Source organism: Condylura cristata, unplaced genomic scaffold (genome assembly GCF_000260355.1).
Source record: "Condylura cristata isolate star-nosed mole 26May11 unplaced genomic scaffold, ConCri1.0 scaffold00009, whole genome shotgun sequence".
Taxonomy (NCBI): domain Eukaryota; kingdom Metazoa; phylum Chordata; class Mammalia; order Eulipotyphla; family Talpidae; genus Condylura; species Condylura cristata.
The window spans coordinates 11,688,114-11,706,088 of NW_004567110.1; the positions used below are offsets into that span (position 1 = coordinate 11,688,114).

Below are 17,975 nucleotides of genomic sequence, written 5' to 3' on the forward strand. Positions count from 1 at the left end.
TTATCAGTGCTGTGCTTTAGCTGTGCTTTAACCCACTGCGCCACCAGGGAGGGCCCCTTTTACTATTTTTTAATAGGAAAAAACCCAAAAGCTCAGAATTCATAATGCTTGATGTGTTTCAAGAATCTTATAGATAGTAAACTCAGTTCTCATCACCTTACAAGTTAGTATGATTATCTTTGTTTTGCAGAGAGAGAACTGTGGTGCAGAGATTTTAAATAACTTGTCCACATTCCCCTTTGTAGTGTGCCATAGAACTGAGTTCTAGGGAAACCTGGGAAACCTTTGCTAAAACTGCACCTTTTCAATAATGCTTACCCTAATCATCCTATCTAAAATTACAAAGCACTCTCATAGTCATCCTCCTTTACTATGCTCTTTGTTCCCCTAGAGTTTCACATCAAACATTCTATAATTTCTTACTTATTATATATTTTTATCTCTCCCAATTCAGAATATAACTCCATGGGGATGTGGGTTGATTTTTTTGTTGTTGTTGAACAGTGTATTCCCAGCACTGTGTAGTAAGTACATAATAAGTATTTGTTGACTGGCCTGGCTCTAGAGGAACTTAGTCTGGCTGGGGAGACCTAACATAGCAATATACAAAGACAATTTGAAATAAATTCCTTATCAGTGGCATATGGTAGCTGAGCAATTAGCACTCAACTGAATATAATAGGAAGAATATTCAGGGTTTTTTTCCCAGGTCAAGATTTCCAGTATGGGTTATACCTTTTTGAAAGGTATATTCCTCTCTTCTGTACATCTTAGGTAGACGAAATAATAATCAGAATGGTACTTCATGAACTTGGGAATGGATCAAAAGAAATGGATAGTTCTGAAGAAAAATGAATTCATACTGACAAAGCCTACCAGAAGTGAAACATGCCATTATTGACTAGAATATTTTTTGATTTGGGAACTTTACATTAAGTGCATTTGAACCCCTTATAGATTGATTTTTACATTAATAATGCATTTGACAAACTTAAATTCCTTGGTCATCCTGATTGTATATGGGTACAATTCCTAGTCTCAGCCACATTTGTATTGACAGCATTAGTTACAAGAGGTTACTGTTGAAGATGCTTAAACGTATTCATTTAATAATCATATTACTTAATTAATTTGGATTGTTATTCACCTAAACTATGAGATTGACCTTTTAAAGATCTGAAGGTACTGATAGTTGCCTATTATTAACACACTTCCCTTTTACATTTTGAATATGTTTTCTTTTAGCTGGGCTTAAGGTTAAGTTCTCCCTCCACCCCTTTTTTTTTCTTTTTTTAAGATTTATTTATGCATACAGAACTGGGGTACAGAGCAGAGGTATAAGGGAGGTGAGAGGATTCACCAGAGACAATGGGGAACAGAACAGGCAGATCGACGAAGTACACTGCTGATGGGAGCAGTGGGCGGGTCAGGAGAGGTCTGTGCCGTGTGGGTCACCTCCCTGGCTGGGGATTGAACTCGTGCTGAAGCAGCCACTGTGGCTAGCTTCATAGTGCTGTGCTTTAACCCATGGAGCCACAGGAAGGGCCTCTTTTCTCTTATTTGTATGGGCTCTCTTTGTATATTTTTGTGATCAGTACTTTATCAGTTTTGTGTGAGAAAAAGTTTTCCCTATCAGTGGGTTGTCTGTTTTTTGTAATGTCTTTTTTGCTGTACAGAAACTCTCTAACTTGATGTGGTCCCATCTAATTGTCCTTTTCCTTCACTATCATTGCATTGGGTGCTGTATCTTCAAAGATGTTACTAAAGTGTATGCCATGCAGTGTTTTGCCCATCTTTGCTTTCAGGCATTTTATGGTTTCCATTCTTATGTCTAGGTTTTTAATCCACTTCGAGTTGATTTTTGTGCATGGTGTGAGGTAGTGATCTAGGTTCATTTTTTTGCAGGTAGCTTCCCAGTTTTTCCAGCATCACTTGCTGAACAAATTTTCTTTGTTCCATTGTATCTTCTTTACTCCTTTGTCAAAGATTAGCTGTCCATAAATCTGTGGGCTTATATCTGGGTTTTCTATTGGGATCTACTGGTCTGTGTGTCTGTTCGTGTTCCAGTACCACGCAGTTTTGATTATTATGGCTTTGTATACTATAGCTTGATGTCTGGGATTGTAATGCCTCCATTCTCTTTTCTTTTTAGTCATGAGCGTTTGGCTATTCTAGGTCTTTAGTGGCTCCATATGAATCTTATCAATATTCTGTTTTTTTCAAGAATGTCATCGAGACTTTTATTGGGATAGCGTTAAATCTGTATATCACTTTTTGATAAGATGGCCATTTTGATTATGTTAATTCTCCTGATCCATGTGCAGGGGATGTCTTTCCATTTTTGGTGTCTTGTATTTCTTTTAACAGTGTTTTGTAGTTTTGTTGTTGTTGTTGTTTGTTTTATTTCTGCTTCTTCTGATTGGTTGGTTGTGTGTAGGAAGGTCTCTGACTTTTGTGTGTTGATTTTATATCCTGCTACCTTACTGAACTTCATTATGTTGAGGTATGTTCTTCTATTCTGAGGATTTCAAGGGCCTTAAACATAAATGGATGTTGAATATTAATGATATTTTTTAAAAATTACATTTAATTTCTTTGTGTATATTTTACATCAGATGGAGTCCACATAGAATTTCCACCACCAGTTAACTCACCCACCATTATCTTAGTCCTTTGTGTTCTTCCTGCCCTTATTTTTTTACCCTCTCCCTACCTCTTTCCCTGCAGAATGTCTCTAAATTATAGCTGTCTGATTGCTTCTGTTTAGTTTTGTTGTATTGTTTTTTTAATTGTGTTAACAATATTTGTAAGCTACCCAGTGTATACATGGGTGACTCACTTGTACCTCTATAGGTGACTTTTTTCCTCTATACACAGAAAAGAACCTTTCTTTTCTCTTTTGTTTGTAATTTTTTTTAATTATTAAAAATATATATCATTGCATCCTTGTTTTTTTTCCCCACAATATAGGATTTTTCCTCTCAGGTATAGTTACTATAGTTTCCTCACCATTAAAGGAGAGCCTGTCTGATGTCTACTGTTTATTTAGTGAAGGTGAATTCAACAGATAAACTCACTATACAAATTAGAGATTCACTTCTATTACATCTGAGATTAAATTTTCCAAATTTCTCAGGGAATCTTTTCCCCCTATTATAATCACCCTTTCCTTTTTTCTAAGAAAACAAACCTTTTCTGTTATCCCCAGGAAAATGACATTTACTTTCTTGTTGTAATAAGGCATAAGTTCTAATCATTTTGAAATGTACAGTTGTGTAGCATTAAATACATTTACATTCTTCTGAAGTAGTCACCATCCTCTATCTCCAGAATGTTTTCATCTTTCAAAAATAAAACTTTGTATCCATTAACCCTGTTCCCTCCTCTCAGAGGCAGGCAACCAAAGTTCTATTTTCTGTCTGTGAATTTGATTGCCCTAGGAGCCTCACATAAGAGGAAACAATCTTTTGTCTTTTAATGACTGACCGACTTCATTTTGAAAGTCAAAATTTATCCATGTTGTAGTATAAGGTGTTAAAAAAAACTGTAATAAAGTAAAAACGAAAATCAACAAACAACTATAAACCAGAGGCATTCTACGGGGGTAAAGGGAAATAGGATCAAAACGGGTGGGAGGAACACAAGGGACTCTGATGATGGCACATGGGTGAGAGGTGGTGGGAAGTCCACAGGGATTACAACTGAGATGAAAAAATGTACAAAATGAAGAATGATGTATACATATTACATAAGATTGATGTAACATATATACATATGTATGTAGATGTGTGTGTAATCATCAGGAAAACCCAGGTCACGAAAACTCAGGAAGGGCTGAAAACTGTTCCAGTTCAAAAGAAACTAAAACATTTATTTTTATATAAAAAAATTCTTTTTAAATTTGAATAATATTCTGTTGTATTGGTATGTACCACATTTTGTTCATCCACTTACCTGTGATAAACCACTGGATTGCTTTCACCTTGTGCCTATTGTGAATAATGTTGCTATGAATATAGGTATACAGATAATCTGTTCAGGTTCCTGCTTTCACTTTTTTGGTGTATACCAGGAAATGGAATTGCTAGGATTATATGTATGGTATAATATGTTTAATTTTTTGAGAAATTAACCTGTTGTTTTCCATGGTAGCTGTACCATTGTATTTTCCCATGACAGTGTGCAAGGGTCCCAGTTTTTCCTATCCATCAACACTTACTTCCTGTTTTTGATAACAATCTTATTGCTTGTGAAGTGGTGTCAGTGTGGTTTTTATTTGTGTTTACTGTGATGACCTGTATAGGGCATCTTTTCATGTGTTTATTGGTCATTTGCTTTTTTTTTTCTTTTTTTGAGAAATGGCTGTTCAAGTCCTTTACCCATCTTTGCTATTGTTCTTTAGGATATATATATAATCTCAGTCCTTTGTATGTAATTTACAAGCATGTGACTACAAGCCTGTTCTCCTGTTCGATCAGTTTCTGTTTCACACTGTTGATAGTGTCCTTTGCATAAAAGTTTTTAATTTTGATGAAGTCTGACTTGCACATTTTGTTGCTGTGTATGCTTTTGGTGTCATATCTCAAGAAATCATTTCCCAGTTCATATGCTCTTTCTTGTGGGTTTAAAACTGCCATCTGAGGTCCCCAACCCACCATTAGTTTAAATTGTTACAGAGAATATAATTTTTAGTGTTGACTTTAAAAAATTATATCAGACTTTAACATGTATTCACTGGAATAAAAAAATTACAGATATTTGTTGATGTTTGTCGTGTATTAAAAAATAATATATTAACAAGCTCTTTTAGAAGCCAGAAATTTTACCTTTACTTTTCTCCAATCTACTTAACCCCCTGTATTTTATCAAATTTTTGAGCTTATTAATTACCATTTCATACTTGTAAAGTGAAGTTTACCCCCACTTTCCTGTCACTACAAGGTTTCAAGAAATAAAAGTTTTGTGGATTTATTTATACGTATTAATGGTTGATTGATCTAAACAAAAAATACATTCTCTATTTTAATTCAGAAGTGATTAGAAAATAGGTTCCTTAGGATCTCATATGGTTGACCATCCTCTTACCCAATTAGTTCATCTATCTGCTAGTGAGTCTGTTGCTGAAGACAGTATTCTTCTGCATCAGTTTCAATGTTTCCATATAAGTAAGCACTGAGAAACATTGTTTATATGAATAACCAGATAGTAGTAGAGAGTCTTGTTTAGCAGTGCCACTCATTCAGTTTTTCCAGTTTATATGCTGACAGTCATCTGCATATATATAAATCTATTTTTAGTGGTCTCTTTTCTTGATTAGGTCTCCTTTCAATTTTTTTGAAAGCAAAGAATTGTAAACCACTAACAAAGGAAAAGATTTTTGTCCAAGCTTAGTCATTAATTTTCTTAACACCTATGCCTTTGAAGATTTTTGATGCCTTCAGGCAATCCACAGTAGTAAGAAAGATTCAGAACGAGAGGACTTTTTTTTTTTTTGTAAAATGGGAGGAGGGTCAGTGAAAGGATGCCTTGTGTAAAGGTGCCTTGTCAGGCAGATCCGCTTTAAGAAAAAGCACTTACTGAAATTGAGAATCTAAAAGTACATTTTCTTAAACTTTTCCTAATGAGATACCTACCTTAAAATGTAGGTTTTCTTTTTCAAACGTCCTTAGATGTAAGTACACTGATCAAGATGTAACAATTCACACATGTAATGAACAGTATTTAATATTTTATAAAGTACCTGTCTGATTCTTAAACAAACCCTTCAGTGTAAGTACCTGTATTTTACTTGTGAGCAGTCACATTTTCTGCCTGAAACAAAATTAAAAGGAAATGACTGAGTAGAACCAGCTGGAGGGGAAGGGAAGCTGTTAGTTTCATTACTCCCCCCTCCCCAAGTACTGCCTATTTTTTCCTAAAATTGTAGTTCAGAGTAGAATCAAATAATTGTTATTTTTGCCTTCTATTCCAATTAAAATTCTTTTATATATTTCAGCGATGTGGATATAGAGTTTGGAAGACTTAGTTATAGAGCCTCTGATCATTATATTATAATTATAAAGCAACCCACTAGAGAGCCTCTCGTCTGTTGAGCTAAAATAAAGTTATGTAGACCTGTGATTTTTCTAGTAGATTAACATATCTAAACAATCTCTAACTTTAATTGTTGCTTTTATGGGTGAAATTGGTACTAATAACTGCTATTTGGCATCTTCATGAAAATTCCAATTCTGATGGACCAGCTATTATAAGGTTGCTGCCAATGGTTTCATGACAGGTAGTGGTGGAAGGTGTGTGTGCGTGTTTAATTTCGGTAGCCTTAAAATATGGACTACTTTATATATTCTTTAAAGATTTATTTATTTATGCATACAAGAACTGTAGTACAGGCCAGAGATGCAAGGGATGAGAGGATTCACCAGAGACAGAGTGGGGAGCAAAATAGATTTACTGACACACTGCTGAGGGGAGCAGTAGGTAGGACAGGAGAGGTCTGCCATGCCATGTGGGTCACCTCTGTAGTTGGGGATCGATGCTGCAGTGGCTTTGAAAAGCTTCATAGTGCTGCACTTCAAGCCCTTGTGCCACCAGGACTTTCTGTTACTGAACTGTTGTTTTTTTTTTTTTTTTTTTTTATCAGTTTTGGAAAATTTCACTCTCTAGAACACTTGTTATAAACCATCAGTAAATCTTATACCTAGCCATTTCTTAGCCATTACTGATCATTATTCTTAGATATTAAACTAATGTTTTGTGAGCAGATACAAAATTATTCTACACAAACAGTTGTTAACAACTGTATTCAGAGAAAATTCTTTAAAGTTTTACTTGAGGATATTGACTAAAGAAAAGCTTGGGTGATTTTCTTTCTTTTTTTTTTTTTTTTAAGATTTATTTATTTATGCTTACAGAACTGGGGTACAGGCCAGAGGTGTGGTTGGTGAGAGAATTCACTAGCGACAGAGGGGGAAGCAGAACAGGCAGATTGACTAAGTACACTGCTAAGGGGAGCAGTAGACGGGTCAGGAGAGGTCTGTCACACCATGTGGCTCAGCTCCCTGGCCGGGATTGAACTTGTGCTGCAGTGGCTTTGGAGAGCTTCATAATGCAGTGCTTTAACCTGTTGCACCACCAGGGAGAGCCCCCCTTTTTTTCAGGTTTTATTTATGCATACAGAAATGGGGTATAGGCCAGAGGCACAGGGGCTGCGAGAGGATTCACCAGAAACAGAGGGGGAGCAGAATAGGCAGATTGACAAAGTATACTGCTGAGGGGAGCAGCGGGTGAGACAGGAGTGGTCTGCTGTGCCTTGTGGGTCACCTCCAGGGCAGGGATTGAACTTGCACTGAAGCAGCTATGGCTTGGCTTAGCTTCGCAGTGTAGTGCTCCAACCCTCTTCGCCACCAGGGAGGATGATTTCCTTAATTTTTCTTACAGGATGGATCTTCAGTTAAAGAAGTTGAAACATACCACCGGACACGTGCCTTAAGATCTTTGAAAAAGAATGCACAGAATTCCTCAAATTCTAGTTTTGATAAGAATATGGAGCTAACAGAGAAACATACTAATGGCAGACATTTTACAAGGTAATACATGGTGGCTGACTGTTAATTCAGAATACTTCTAAAAGTAGTAATTTAAGACTTGCATTTAAATTTTAAATATATTCTTGACTAATAGTGAACATTACATCAAATGTAATTTCTTTGAAATAAAATCATCAAAATAATTATTAAAATTTTGCAAATAAGTATATAGTTTTTTTTTCCCCTTGGTGTGGAGACATTTGTGAAATGTATGAGTATAATTGACAAAGTTCATTGATGTCGATGGAATCTGTTCCCTTAAGAACTTGAGTAGCTAGAGACTATGACCATAATTTGTTACGTGGTACTTCATAGTCTGTACAAAAACATTAACTCAGAATGGTCATTATTGTATTCCTAACTACTCATCCAGTTTGTCAATTCTGAGTCATTTATGAATTTCTTGTTTTGATGTGGTTCGAAAGCAACCTTTCCAAAGGACACAGCATAGTTTTTGTTTTTGGCTCTGTTTATTATAAAAAGGGAAGTCAAGGATACTTGAGCACAGTAAGCAGAAAGAGTTGTCCCTGGAAGGGACAGGTTTGTTAAAAAAGAGGCCTGCATAGTCTCAGGTGGGCAGTCTTGGGAGGAGAGCTGTCTTGCAAAGGAAGGAGACTGGTGTAGGCAACCCCTGTGTGGTTACAGGTGGGTAGGAAAGCTGCTGCTCAGACTATTATTTTTCATAGTGAAAATAGGAGGAGCTATTTGTATGAGACCTTATGTAAAATGGCCTACAGTATTTTTGAATTCTGCTTTATGTAGTTTTCCTGTTTCTTACTGGGCTATTAATACTCTCTGTGGTATTTGTTGCCTGCTTGCCTGAATGTAGTACTATCTTCCTTTCTGATTTTATTTTTTCTTCCTTTGCATTCAACTATTTGGGACTCAAAGACTAATGGACTGAGATTGTTAGGTAATTAACAAAGATTTGTGAGGACAATATCTATTGGTCTGATTTTAAGACTTATTTATGCATACGAGAACTGGGATCAGGACAAAGGAGTGGGGGCATGAGGAGTGAGAGGATTCACCAGAGACAGAATGGGGAGCAGAACAGGCAAACTGACTGAAATATACTGCTGAGGGGAGCAGTGGGTGAGACAGGAGAGATCCGCTGCTCCACATGGGTCACCACCCTGGCTGAGGGTTGAACTCGTGCTGAGGCTGAGGATAACTTCATAGTGCTGAGTCTTAACCCCTGTACCACCAGGGAGGCCCCCAGAGATTGTGTTTTGGAACAGAGCCATGCCTATTCGTTCTCTCTGTGATAGCTTTTCTGCTTCAATGTTGGAGTTATTTTACTAGTACGGTACGGGAAAAGTTTATCAACATTTGCAAGTGAAGCATGCTCCCTTTTCCATGCGGGCAGAAAAAGGAAAAGAGACTCAAAAAAACTGCTCTAATCATTATGTCTGTAGCATCTTATAGGGACTTGGATTATAAAAGTGTAGATCTAAATAGAGAGTGGCTCCTTTAAAAGAAAAGTCTATAATGAGCCTTTGAACATGATAATCCTGGACCTCTAAATGGAGTTTGCAAAGGTTTTTATTTTTGTTCTTGGTTCTTTTCTGTTTGATGACACACAGTGTTAGAAGAATATATGAATTAACTCTTCTGGATAAGATGGTTTCATTTTATTTTACAGTATTGTATTTTTAAATGCATGTGTATAACTAGTTCATTTGCAAATAAAAATTCAGCCTATCCAAGTAGTAAGGAAAATGGAGTTACTAAAAATAAGTCAATGAGATTTACTGTTTTGTTTAGTAAATTCTCAAAAAAAAAAAATGAATGGAGGATAGGTACTTTTTTTTAAGCACTGGAAATTTTTCTTTAAAATTAAATAGATTATGTCTGCTAGCTTGTAGGTAGAATATGTGATTCACAAATGGGACTGGTTTTGCCTGTGTTTATAAAAATTCTAGCCAACAAATGTTTTCAGAAGGAAATTGGAATATCACTAGGGAAATTAGTTCTGTTTATAGGTATAAATTCCTCAAAGATGTGAAATCACAATAGCCCTCTGATATAAAACATATTGTCTTTTTTTTTTTTGCCCAGTACTTAATCCATTTGTACATAAAAACTCAGATTACAGATTTCATTTACTCAAGGTAAGAGGCTTTGCATTTAATTCTGTTTAGCTAAGAGTAAATGAATTTCACAACTGCCTTCTTAGAATTTGTTTAGCCACAATCAGATCAGCATAGATATTCTCAAGTTATATCCAATTTCTTTGAATTATTTGATATGTTTTTTTATGTAGACAGTTGGCCAGACAGCAGGCAGACAAAAAAAAGGAAGAGAGCAAAGAAGGTAAGTGATGTTAAAGAAATTTCAGATTTTTAAAACATACAATTAATATTTTGCTTACAGGTATATGAGGTGCATAAAACAACCTACTCATAAATAAGCATATGATGTGAAATCATCATCACAGTAGGTACTAAAGATAATCATTGCCTTCCAAAATTGCCTTCATAAAATTTCCTTTGTAGTCCCTTTTGGCTCCCCTAGTTTGGCTTTTCTGAGCAACCACCTGTCTTCTTTCTGTTATTGTAGACTACCTTGTATTTTCTAGGATTTTATATCTGTGGAATTATATAATACACATTCTTGTCAGACTTTAAGCATAATTTGAGTATCCCAACCATTTTTTTACTTTTTTTTCTGAGTGGTATTCCATTATATGACTATACTTCAATTCTGTACTACAAAAATTACAACAATATATAATGCGTTCAAGGCATGCATACAATATAGTTTGATTTGCTAGTCTTAACTATTGAAAAATGATTAACAGCAGTATCATGTCACATAGTTATCATTTCTTTTTTTGGTGATGAGAATATTTAAGATTTTTTTTCTCTGAAACTTTTAAGTTTATAATACAGTATTACTGTAACTTTACATTACATATTAGATGCCTAGAACTTACTCATCATATAGCTGGAAGTTTGTATTCTTTAGCCAACATCTTCCCTTTACTCTAAAAATCCTCTCCTGCTTTCTTCACATGTTGTCTTTATCCATTCGTGGATGCATTTAGGATGTTTCCCACAATTTATTCTTTTTTTATGATTTATTTACTTATGCATACAAGAGCTGTGGTGTAGGCCAGAGGTGCAGGGGATGGCAAGAGTGGGTGAGAGGATTCACCAGAGACAGGGTGGGGAGCAGAACAGACTGAAGTACACTGTTGAGGGGATCAGCGGGTAAGACAGGCGAGGTCTGCTGCACCATGTGGGTCAGCAGCTCCTTGGCCAGGGTTTAAATTTGTGCTGCAGTGGTTGCTGATAGCTTCATTCTGCTGAGTCTTGCACCACTAGGGAGACCCTGTTTGTCTATCTTTTGATTGACATTTGAAGCTATCAGAAAAATGCTTTGAACATTGTGTGTATAAGTCTGTATTATATCTTTCCTTTTCTCTCAAAAGTGGAATGGCTGGATTATATGGTAGGTGTATGTTTTGTTTTTCTAATTTTTGTTTGGGGAGCTAAATTGGTGTATAAAGTCCAGATCTTTTATTACCTACCTTAATTTGGCCTGGTTCCTCATTTATTTATTTATTGAAGTGATGTCATAACACTTTACTATTTTTTTTTTAAAGATTTATTTATTCGTACAGAACTGGGGTATAGGCCAGAGATGCAGAGGGTGAGAGGATTCACAAGAGATACAGGGTACAGAACAGGCAGATAGATGAAGTACACTGCTGAGGGGAGCAGCAGGCGGGCCAGGAGAGGTCTGCCTTGCCATGTGGATCTCCTCCAGGGCAAGCGGGGCTCGAACTCATGCGGAAATGGATTAAGCTTCTTTGTGCTGTGCTTTAACCCGCTGCGCCACCAGGGAGGGCCCACACTTTACTATTTTTAAGAAAGTTTTGTTATAGGAAAGTGTAGCTAACTCAGTTCATATTAAAATTGTTCTATAACAATTTTAGCAATTTACAATTGCTGTTGTAAATCTTCTCACTTATTTTTATGTATACATCAATGAAGATAAAGTGATTCCAGTTACTTCATCATCAAGGACTAGAAACATTGTTCAAACTACAAAACACTTGCATGAAGAGAATGGTGATGTAGAAGTCCGCCGCAGCTGTAGGATTAGAAGTCGTTATGGTGCTGTGAACCAGTCTGTACTATTTGATAAACTTATAACAAAGTAAGTAAAATATTTAAATCAAGATGATTTATACTTGAGAGAAAACATGAATTTTTACTAGCGTGAATATTTGCTTTTGGTTAGTGTAGCACATGAAGTATCCTTATTGGACTTTCTGATAATGCTATATGCTTATTTGGGTTGTGAAGAAACTTAAACAGGGATTATAAAATTATTATATCTCTCAATCCAACTTTATATTTATACTCAATCTTAAATTTATATTTCAATTTAATTTAAAATCTTAAATTTTATTACTCTTAGAAATCTAGCTTATATTTATTACAATTTTTTTTCAAGCACTGCTGAAGCTGTACTTCAAAAAATGGATGACATGAAGAAGATGCGCAGACAGCGAATGAGAGAACTTGAAGACTTGGGAGTGTTCAATGAAACAGAAGAAGTATGTTCTTCCATTAAGAGAATGGTTTAATCTCTAGATTGACCCCTTTTACTTTAATCATTGGTTAAATTGTTTATTATTTTGTTCAGCATTTGTTTGATTAGTCACTAGTCATTGCTTGAGTTGTAAAAGTTTATAGCACTTAATAGCTTCTTTTTACGCTATATAGGAGCTTACTGAACTCTTTTTTTTTTAATATTTAAAAAAAATAAAAGAGATTTATTTATTTGCATACAGAACTGAGGTACAGGCCAGAGGTGCAGGGGCAGTGAGAGACTTCACCAGAGACAGAGTGGGGAGTAGGACAGGCAGATCAATAAAGTACACAGCTGAGGGGAGCAGCAGGCGGGTCAGGAGAGGTCTGCTGTGCCATGTGGTCACCTCCCGGGGCAGGGATCGAACTCATGCTGAAGTGGCTTTAGCTTAGTGCTGTGCTGTAACCTGCTGTGCCACCAGAGAGGTCCTGAACTCTTTTTTTTAATATACTGAAATTTAAATGGTATTTCTTCAAATGTTTTAGGGGGATCTTAATATGTACACAAGAGGAAAACAGAAAGATATTCAAAGAACTGATGAAGAAACAACCGACAATCAAGAAGGCAGTGCAGGTTAGTCCCCTGTGGGTTTGAATTTCATTTATTTTTATTTAATAGGAAATAGACTTTTAATTTAGAATATGCAGTAGTTTGTGAGAAATCAGGATTAGTCATAATTTCAAAGGAAGAAAGTGATAGCAGGGAAGAGCTTTAAAGAGCATTTTGCTTGGAATAGTACTTGAAATCAGAAGTTTTGAAGTAAATAAAATTGCTTTGCTTATACATCACATCAACAGACAACACGTATTTCTCTGCCTGTCTTATTTAAAGGTAACTAAAATTTAGTTTTACTATTCTGTTGATAACTGCTGTAATTTGTTAAATTTTTCTTGATTTATAATCATTTTAATGAAATAGATTTTAAATGTTTGGTGAGGGCGGTTTACGCTATTGTAAGTAGTTATTTAAGTTTGGTACAAGTAGCTCAACAGCCAGAAGGGTTGATAGAATGTGAAACTTGTAAACTTAAGTTTATAGGCAAAAGCAAAGTGAGGTGATACTAAATTTTCAACATATTACATTAACTTGGAAGCTTAAGTCTTTTAGTCTTCTATGTTTATGAAACCTGTGGCAATATTATAATCTTTAGGTCAGTACTTACAGCAGCTTTCAATTTGCTTCCTTCTCCCTTTTAGTTATTTTTAATTCTATAATTTTTTGTTTCATTTTCAAAAGTCTTTCATGTTACAAAAAAATTAGATTGTTTCGATGAACAATCTATAAGCAGACAATCCCATTTTCCCAATGCTAAAAATTAACATTTTGCTGAGTATCCTGAAAGTAAATGCTTTTTAGAATCATCTGAAGAGGGGGAAGACCAAGAAGATGAAGATGAAGACGAAGACGAAGATGAAGATGAAGATGAAGACGAAGATGATGATGATGATGATGATGATGAAGATGAAGATGAAGAAGATGGAGAAGAAGATAATCAGAAACGATACTACCTTAGACAGAGAAAAGCCACTGTTTATTACCAAGCTCCATCAGAAAGTAAGTGGTATATGTATTTTTTCCAGGAGAAAATGTATTTATATTAACTGCTCATTCTCTGTTCTTTTTATGTCTTCATTTTCTTAATTACTCATGATCCTTGTCTTTCATATTTATCTGAAATTTTTAATAAAGAAGTTAGTTCTTTCAAAGAAAGTTAAATGTTAGCCTCAACTAAAGGAAATAATTGTGCTATTTTGAAATTTTATGTTTGTATCTATCTGATTTCACAGTGTTCTACTTAGGTAGTATATATAAATAGGGGTGCTTTGGATTTATGTCAGTTGAGCCTCAGTATTTATTAACATGTGTAGGGCTTATAATAGCTGTTAATCATCAGTACAGTCATAATGGTTGTTTATGGCCAGTGTGATATGGTTGCTGTCTTCACTGTCCAGAATTTCAGTGGCAACCCTGTAGACATAAATGATCAGTAAAATGTGAGTATATTAGTGTTTCCATGGAAAGAAGCACCTCTATAGTATTTGGATGAAGAACAAAATTATACTTGCATATCATAGAGATGTGATTTTTTATTTATTTATTTATTTTTAAAGAACCTCGTCACCAGAGAAAGCCCAACATATTTTATAGTGGCCCAGCTTCTCCTGCAAGATCAAGATACCGATTATCTTCTGCAGGACCAAGAAGTCCTTATTGTAAACGAATGAACAGGTTTGATTCTGAAAATAGTGATTGATTTATGACAACCTAATTGTGTCTACCTTAGGGTGAGATTCTAGAGTTTTAGGATTGGATGTATCAGCATAGAATTCCACAGTGCTTTCTAATCCCAGAATTCAATATATTTGAAAGATTTAGCTATATGCCTTTACTGCTCTGATCCCTACTATTGCTGTCTAGTTTTTATTTTGCTTCCACTAATAGGTAGTGTTAGTAACTACCATGATAAGTTAGTTTGTTCCATTGTTCCACTTTTCAGTACCTTTGCTTTAGTGTTTTTGTTTTCCAAGCTTGGTATTAAGCATTTATATAGACACTGTCATTTAATCTTCACTACAGACATATCTTCCTGTCATGACAAACTTTCTAAGTTATGTAACTTCCGGACTGCTCATGACACTCACATTCGTTTCTTGCTTTGTTTTTTAATTTGTTTCTCTTACATATAGGTAACATTAATTTTTTTTGTTCAAATTATTTGTGAATTCCTCTTCCTTCTGCATCCCCACACTTGTCGCTTGTCTCATATTTAAGTTCAAAGAGAGAAGTCTTGCTATTTATTTATTCTCCCAAATAATAAATGATTTTCTGATGTGTTAGAATTTTCCAGGTAGTAATAGTTTGTGAATGAAACAGGTTTGTTGGTGAAGACTAAAACAGCAGGGGATAAAAAGTGGTATAGGAAATGGTACTTTTTTCCCGCATGCTATTAATTTGTTAAGAACTAAAACTGGAAAGTCCTGAGAGATTGCAGTTAATGGCAACAGTTCTTGAAATCTCATAGAAGCCAGACGACTATATATGATCATGTTTTGGTCATGAAAGGCAGGACCTTGAAAATACTGACAGATGCCTCTCTCAGGGAAAATGAAATACTGCTTGTGATCCTAGGTCTTTTCATTCTCAGATTCTTAAAATTGTAGGTATACATTCTAGATTTCTTATTCATGACTCCCTTTTCACACAACCTGAGGAGAGATGGAAAATCAGGAAGGCAAGCTCAACCTGTCAGGGATAACCAGTTGCTCTCAAGGTGACCGTGCAATTGTTACTTCTCATTGGTGCCGTATTGTGAAAGACTTAATAGTCACTACCTTTAATGTATCTTTAGAAAAGTTGAGTGAAGTCTAGTACTCTCTGAAATCATCACCAAGCATATGCCCAGAGCAGCTGCCTTGGTTGCCTGACTTAGGGACGGGTTTCTATATGAGTGAGCAGAAGTGAGGCTGGCAGTTACTTTGAGATTTAATTTCTTTTTTCCATCTTTAATGGATTTGTTTCTGGAAGTAACATGCTTGTTCATCAATTGTGTTTATAAACATATCTTTGAGAGAGTAGGAAACCTTTCTGCCCCTTTAGTTCTGGGGTGCTCATATTTACATAATCAACTCTCTTTCTCTTTGGAAAGTGCCCACATTATTTCATAACTCCCTGGCCTGGGATCGAACTCAAAGTGACTGTGGCTAGCTTCGCATTACTATGCTTTAACCCATTGTGCCACTAGGAAGGGCCCCAATTTTTGTTTCATTACAATTTTATTGAGATGTAATGTATCTGATCGCTCACTCATTTTAAGTGTACAACTTAATGATTTTTAGTATATTTACAGAATTGTGTAATGTCACCACATTCAATTTAGAACATTTTTGTTGCCTCAAAAAGAAACCCTTCACTATTTAGTTACTACTCTCCAATCTCCCTTCCTCTTTATTGCCTTAAATAATCACTAATTTATTTTTTGTTTCTATAGCCTACTCTGGATTTTTTTTTTTTAAGATTTATTTATTTATGCATACAAGAACTGGGGTACAGACCAGAGGTGTGGGGGGTGGGGGGGTGAGAGGATTTACCAGAGACAGAGTGGGGAAACAGAACAGGCAGATCTACTGGAATATATTGTTGAGGGGAGCAATGGGTATAATTGTTAGGTCATATCATTATATTTAATGTTTTGCAAAATTGTCAAATTGTTTTCCAAAATGGCTGCTCCACCTTACATTGCCAAAAAGTCACATCAGTTTTTCCATATCTTCACTAACACTTGTTGTCACTTTTGACAGTAACCGTTTAAACCTTTTTTTCCCCTTTAACTTTCTTGCTAGGTGGTATGAATATCTTATCCCTTCTAACAACATTAATGACAGTAATTGTGTTCATCCCTTTTACTTAAATCCGTTTCTGTTTATAGTTCATGTCCTATTTTGGCTACTTAGGCACAGAAACAAAGCACACATCCAAAGAATCATCTGAAAATCGCTTTTAGTGTCCATGGCAAATGGTTAGGAAACTTTGAAATCATACTGCAGCCTCTTCCAAGGGTTTTTTGGTATATTTCTAATGAAGCTTTAGAAATGGTGCCTTTAAATAGGAACTTCTTACTGTGTAATTACTAACCTCTTGTAACTTAAGGTTTATTCTTCAGCTTAAATTTTCAGTTTCTGGGACAAGTTTAACCCCTTTGGATAAGAAGGTGACATAATAACATGATTATTTCACCAATATTTCAAAATATTCCTTAACCTATTGACAAGGCACTAGCACTGGCCACTCTTGAGTGCTCTGGTTATGTTTAAAATACTATTCCAGGCCCTCCTTGGTGGCATAAGGAGTTAGGACGCAGCACTGCAAGGTAGCCACAGCCGCTTCAGTTCAAGTTTGATCCCCGCCCCTAAGGTGGCCCTCATGGTGCGGCAGACCTCTCCTAACCTGCCCACTGCTCCCATCAGCAGTATACTGCATTGATCTGCCTGTTCTGCTCCCCACTCTGTGTCTGATGACTCCTCTCACCGCCCTACACCTCTGGCCTGTACCCTAGTTCTCTATGCATAAATAAATACATCTCTTTTTTTTTTTACTTTATTTATTTAATGCATACAGAACTGGGTTACAGGCCAGAGATGCAGGGGCGGTGAGAGGATTCACCAGAGATAGAGCAGAGAGCAGAACAGGTTGACTGATGAAGTAAATGCTGAGGGGAGCAGCGGGCAGGTCATGTGGATCACCTCTGGGGCCGGCGGGGATCGAATTCATGCTGAAGTGGCTTTAGCTTCTCAGTGCTGTGCTTTAACCTGCTGCACCATCAAGGAGGGCCCACATAAGTAAATTAAAATATGTTTCGGTGCTTGTCCGTGCCATTTTCTTTTTAAGATTTATGCATACAAGAACTAAGGTACAGGCTAGAGGATTCAGTAGACACTGAGGAGCAGAACAAGCAGATCTACTGAAATACTGCTGAGGGGAACAGCAGGTGAGACAGGAGATTTCTGCAAGGCCATGTGGGTCACCTCCCTGGCCGGGGATCGAATTCATGTTCCAGTCTGCAGATAGCTTCATAGTGCTACATTTTTTAACCTGTTGTGCCACAAGAGAGAGCCCTATTTCCTAGCATTTTTAGCCTGCCTTTACTTACTTTTGTTTACATAAAATTTATCATTTTCTCCTTTTAAGGTTATTTGACATTTGGAAGTAGGTAGTCCCTTACAAATGTGAAACTATCATGAACTTTGACAATACTTTTTAAACTTGATTGTCATATCCTTTTTATCC

At 36.0% G+C, this 17,975-nt stretch overlaps 1 protein-coding gene across 1 annotated transcript in view; it reads left to right on the top strand.

Annotated features, from left to right (window-relative positions):
• Positions 1-17,975, top strand: part of ATAD2 (ATPase family, AAA domain containing 2) — a 55,651-nt gene that overhangs the window by 3,378 nt on the left and 34,298 nt on the right. The window contains exons 2-8 of the mRNA XM_004679606.2: positions 7,438-7,586; positions 9,853-9,902; positions 11,588-11,753; positions 12,054-12,156; positions 12,677-12,764; positions 13,548-13,745; positions 14,303-14,420. Of these exons, the coding sequence (XP_004679663.1) occupies positions 7,438-7,586; positions 9,853-9,902; positions 11,588-11,753; positions 12,054-12,156; positions 12,677-12,764; positions 13,548-13,745; positions 14,303-14,420 (872 nt within the window). The remainder of the gene's footprint in view (positions 1-7,437; positions 7,587-9,852; positions 9,903-11,587; positions 11,754-12,053; positions 12,157-12,676; positions 12,765-13,547; positions 13,746-14,302; positions 14,421-17,975) is intronic.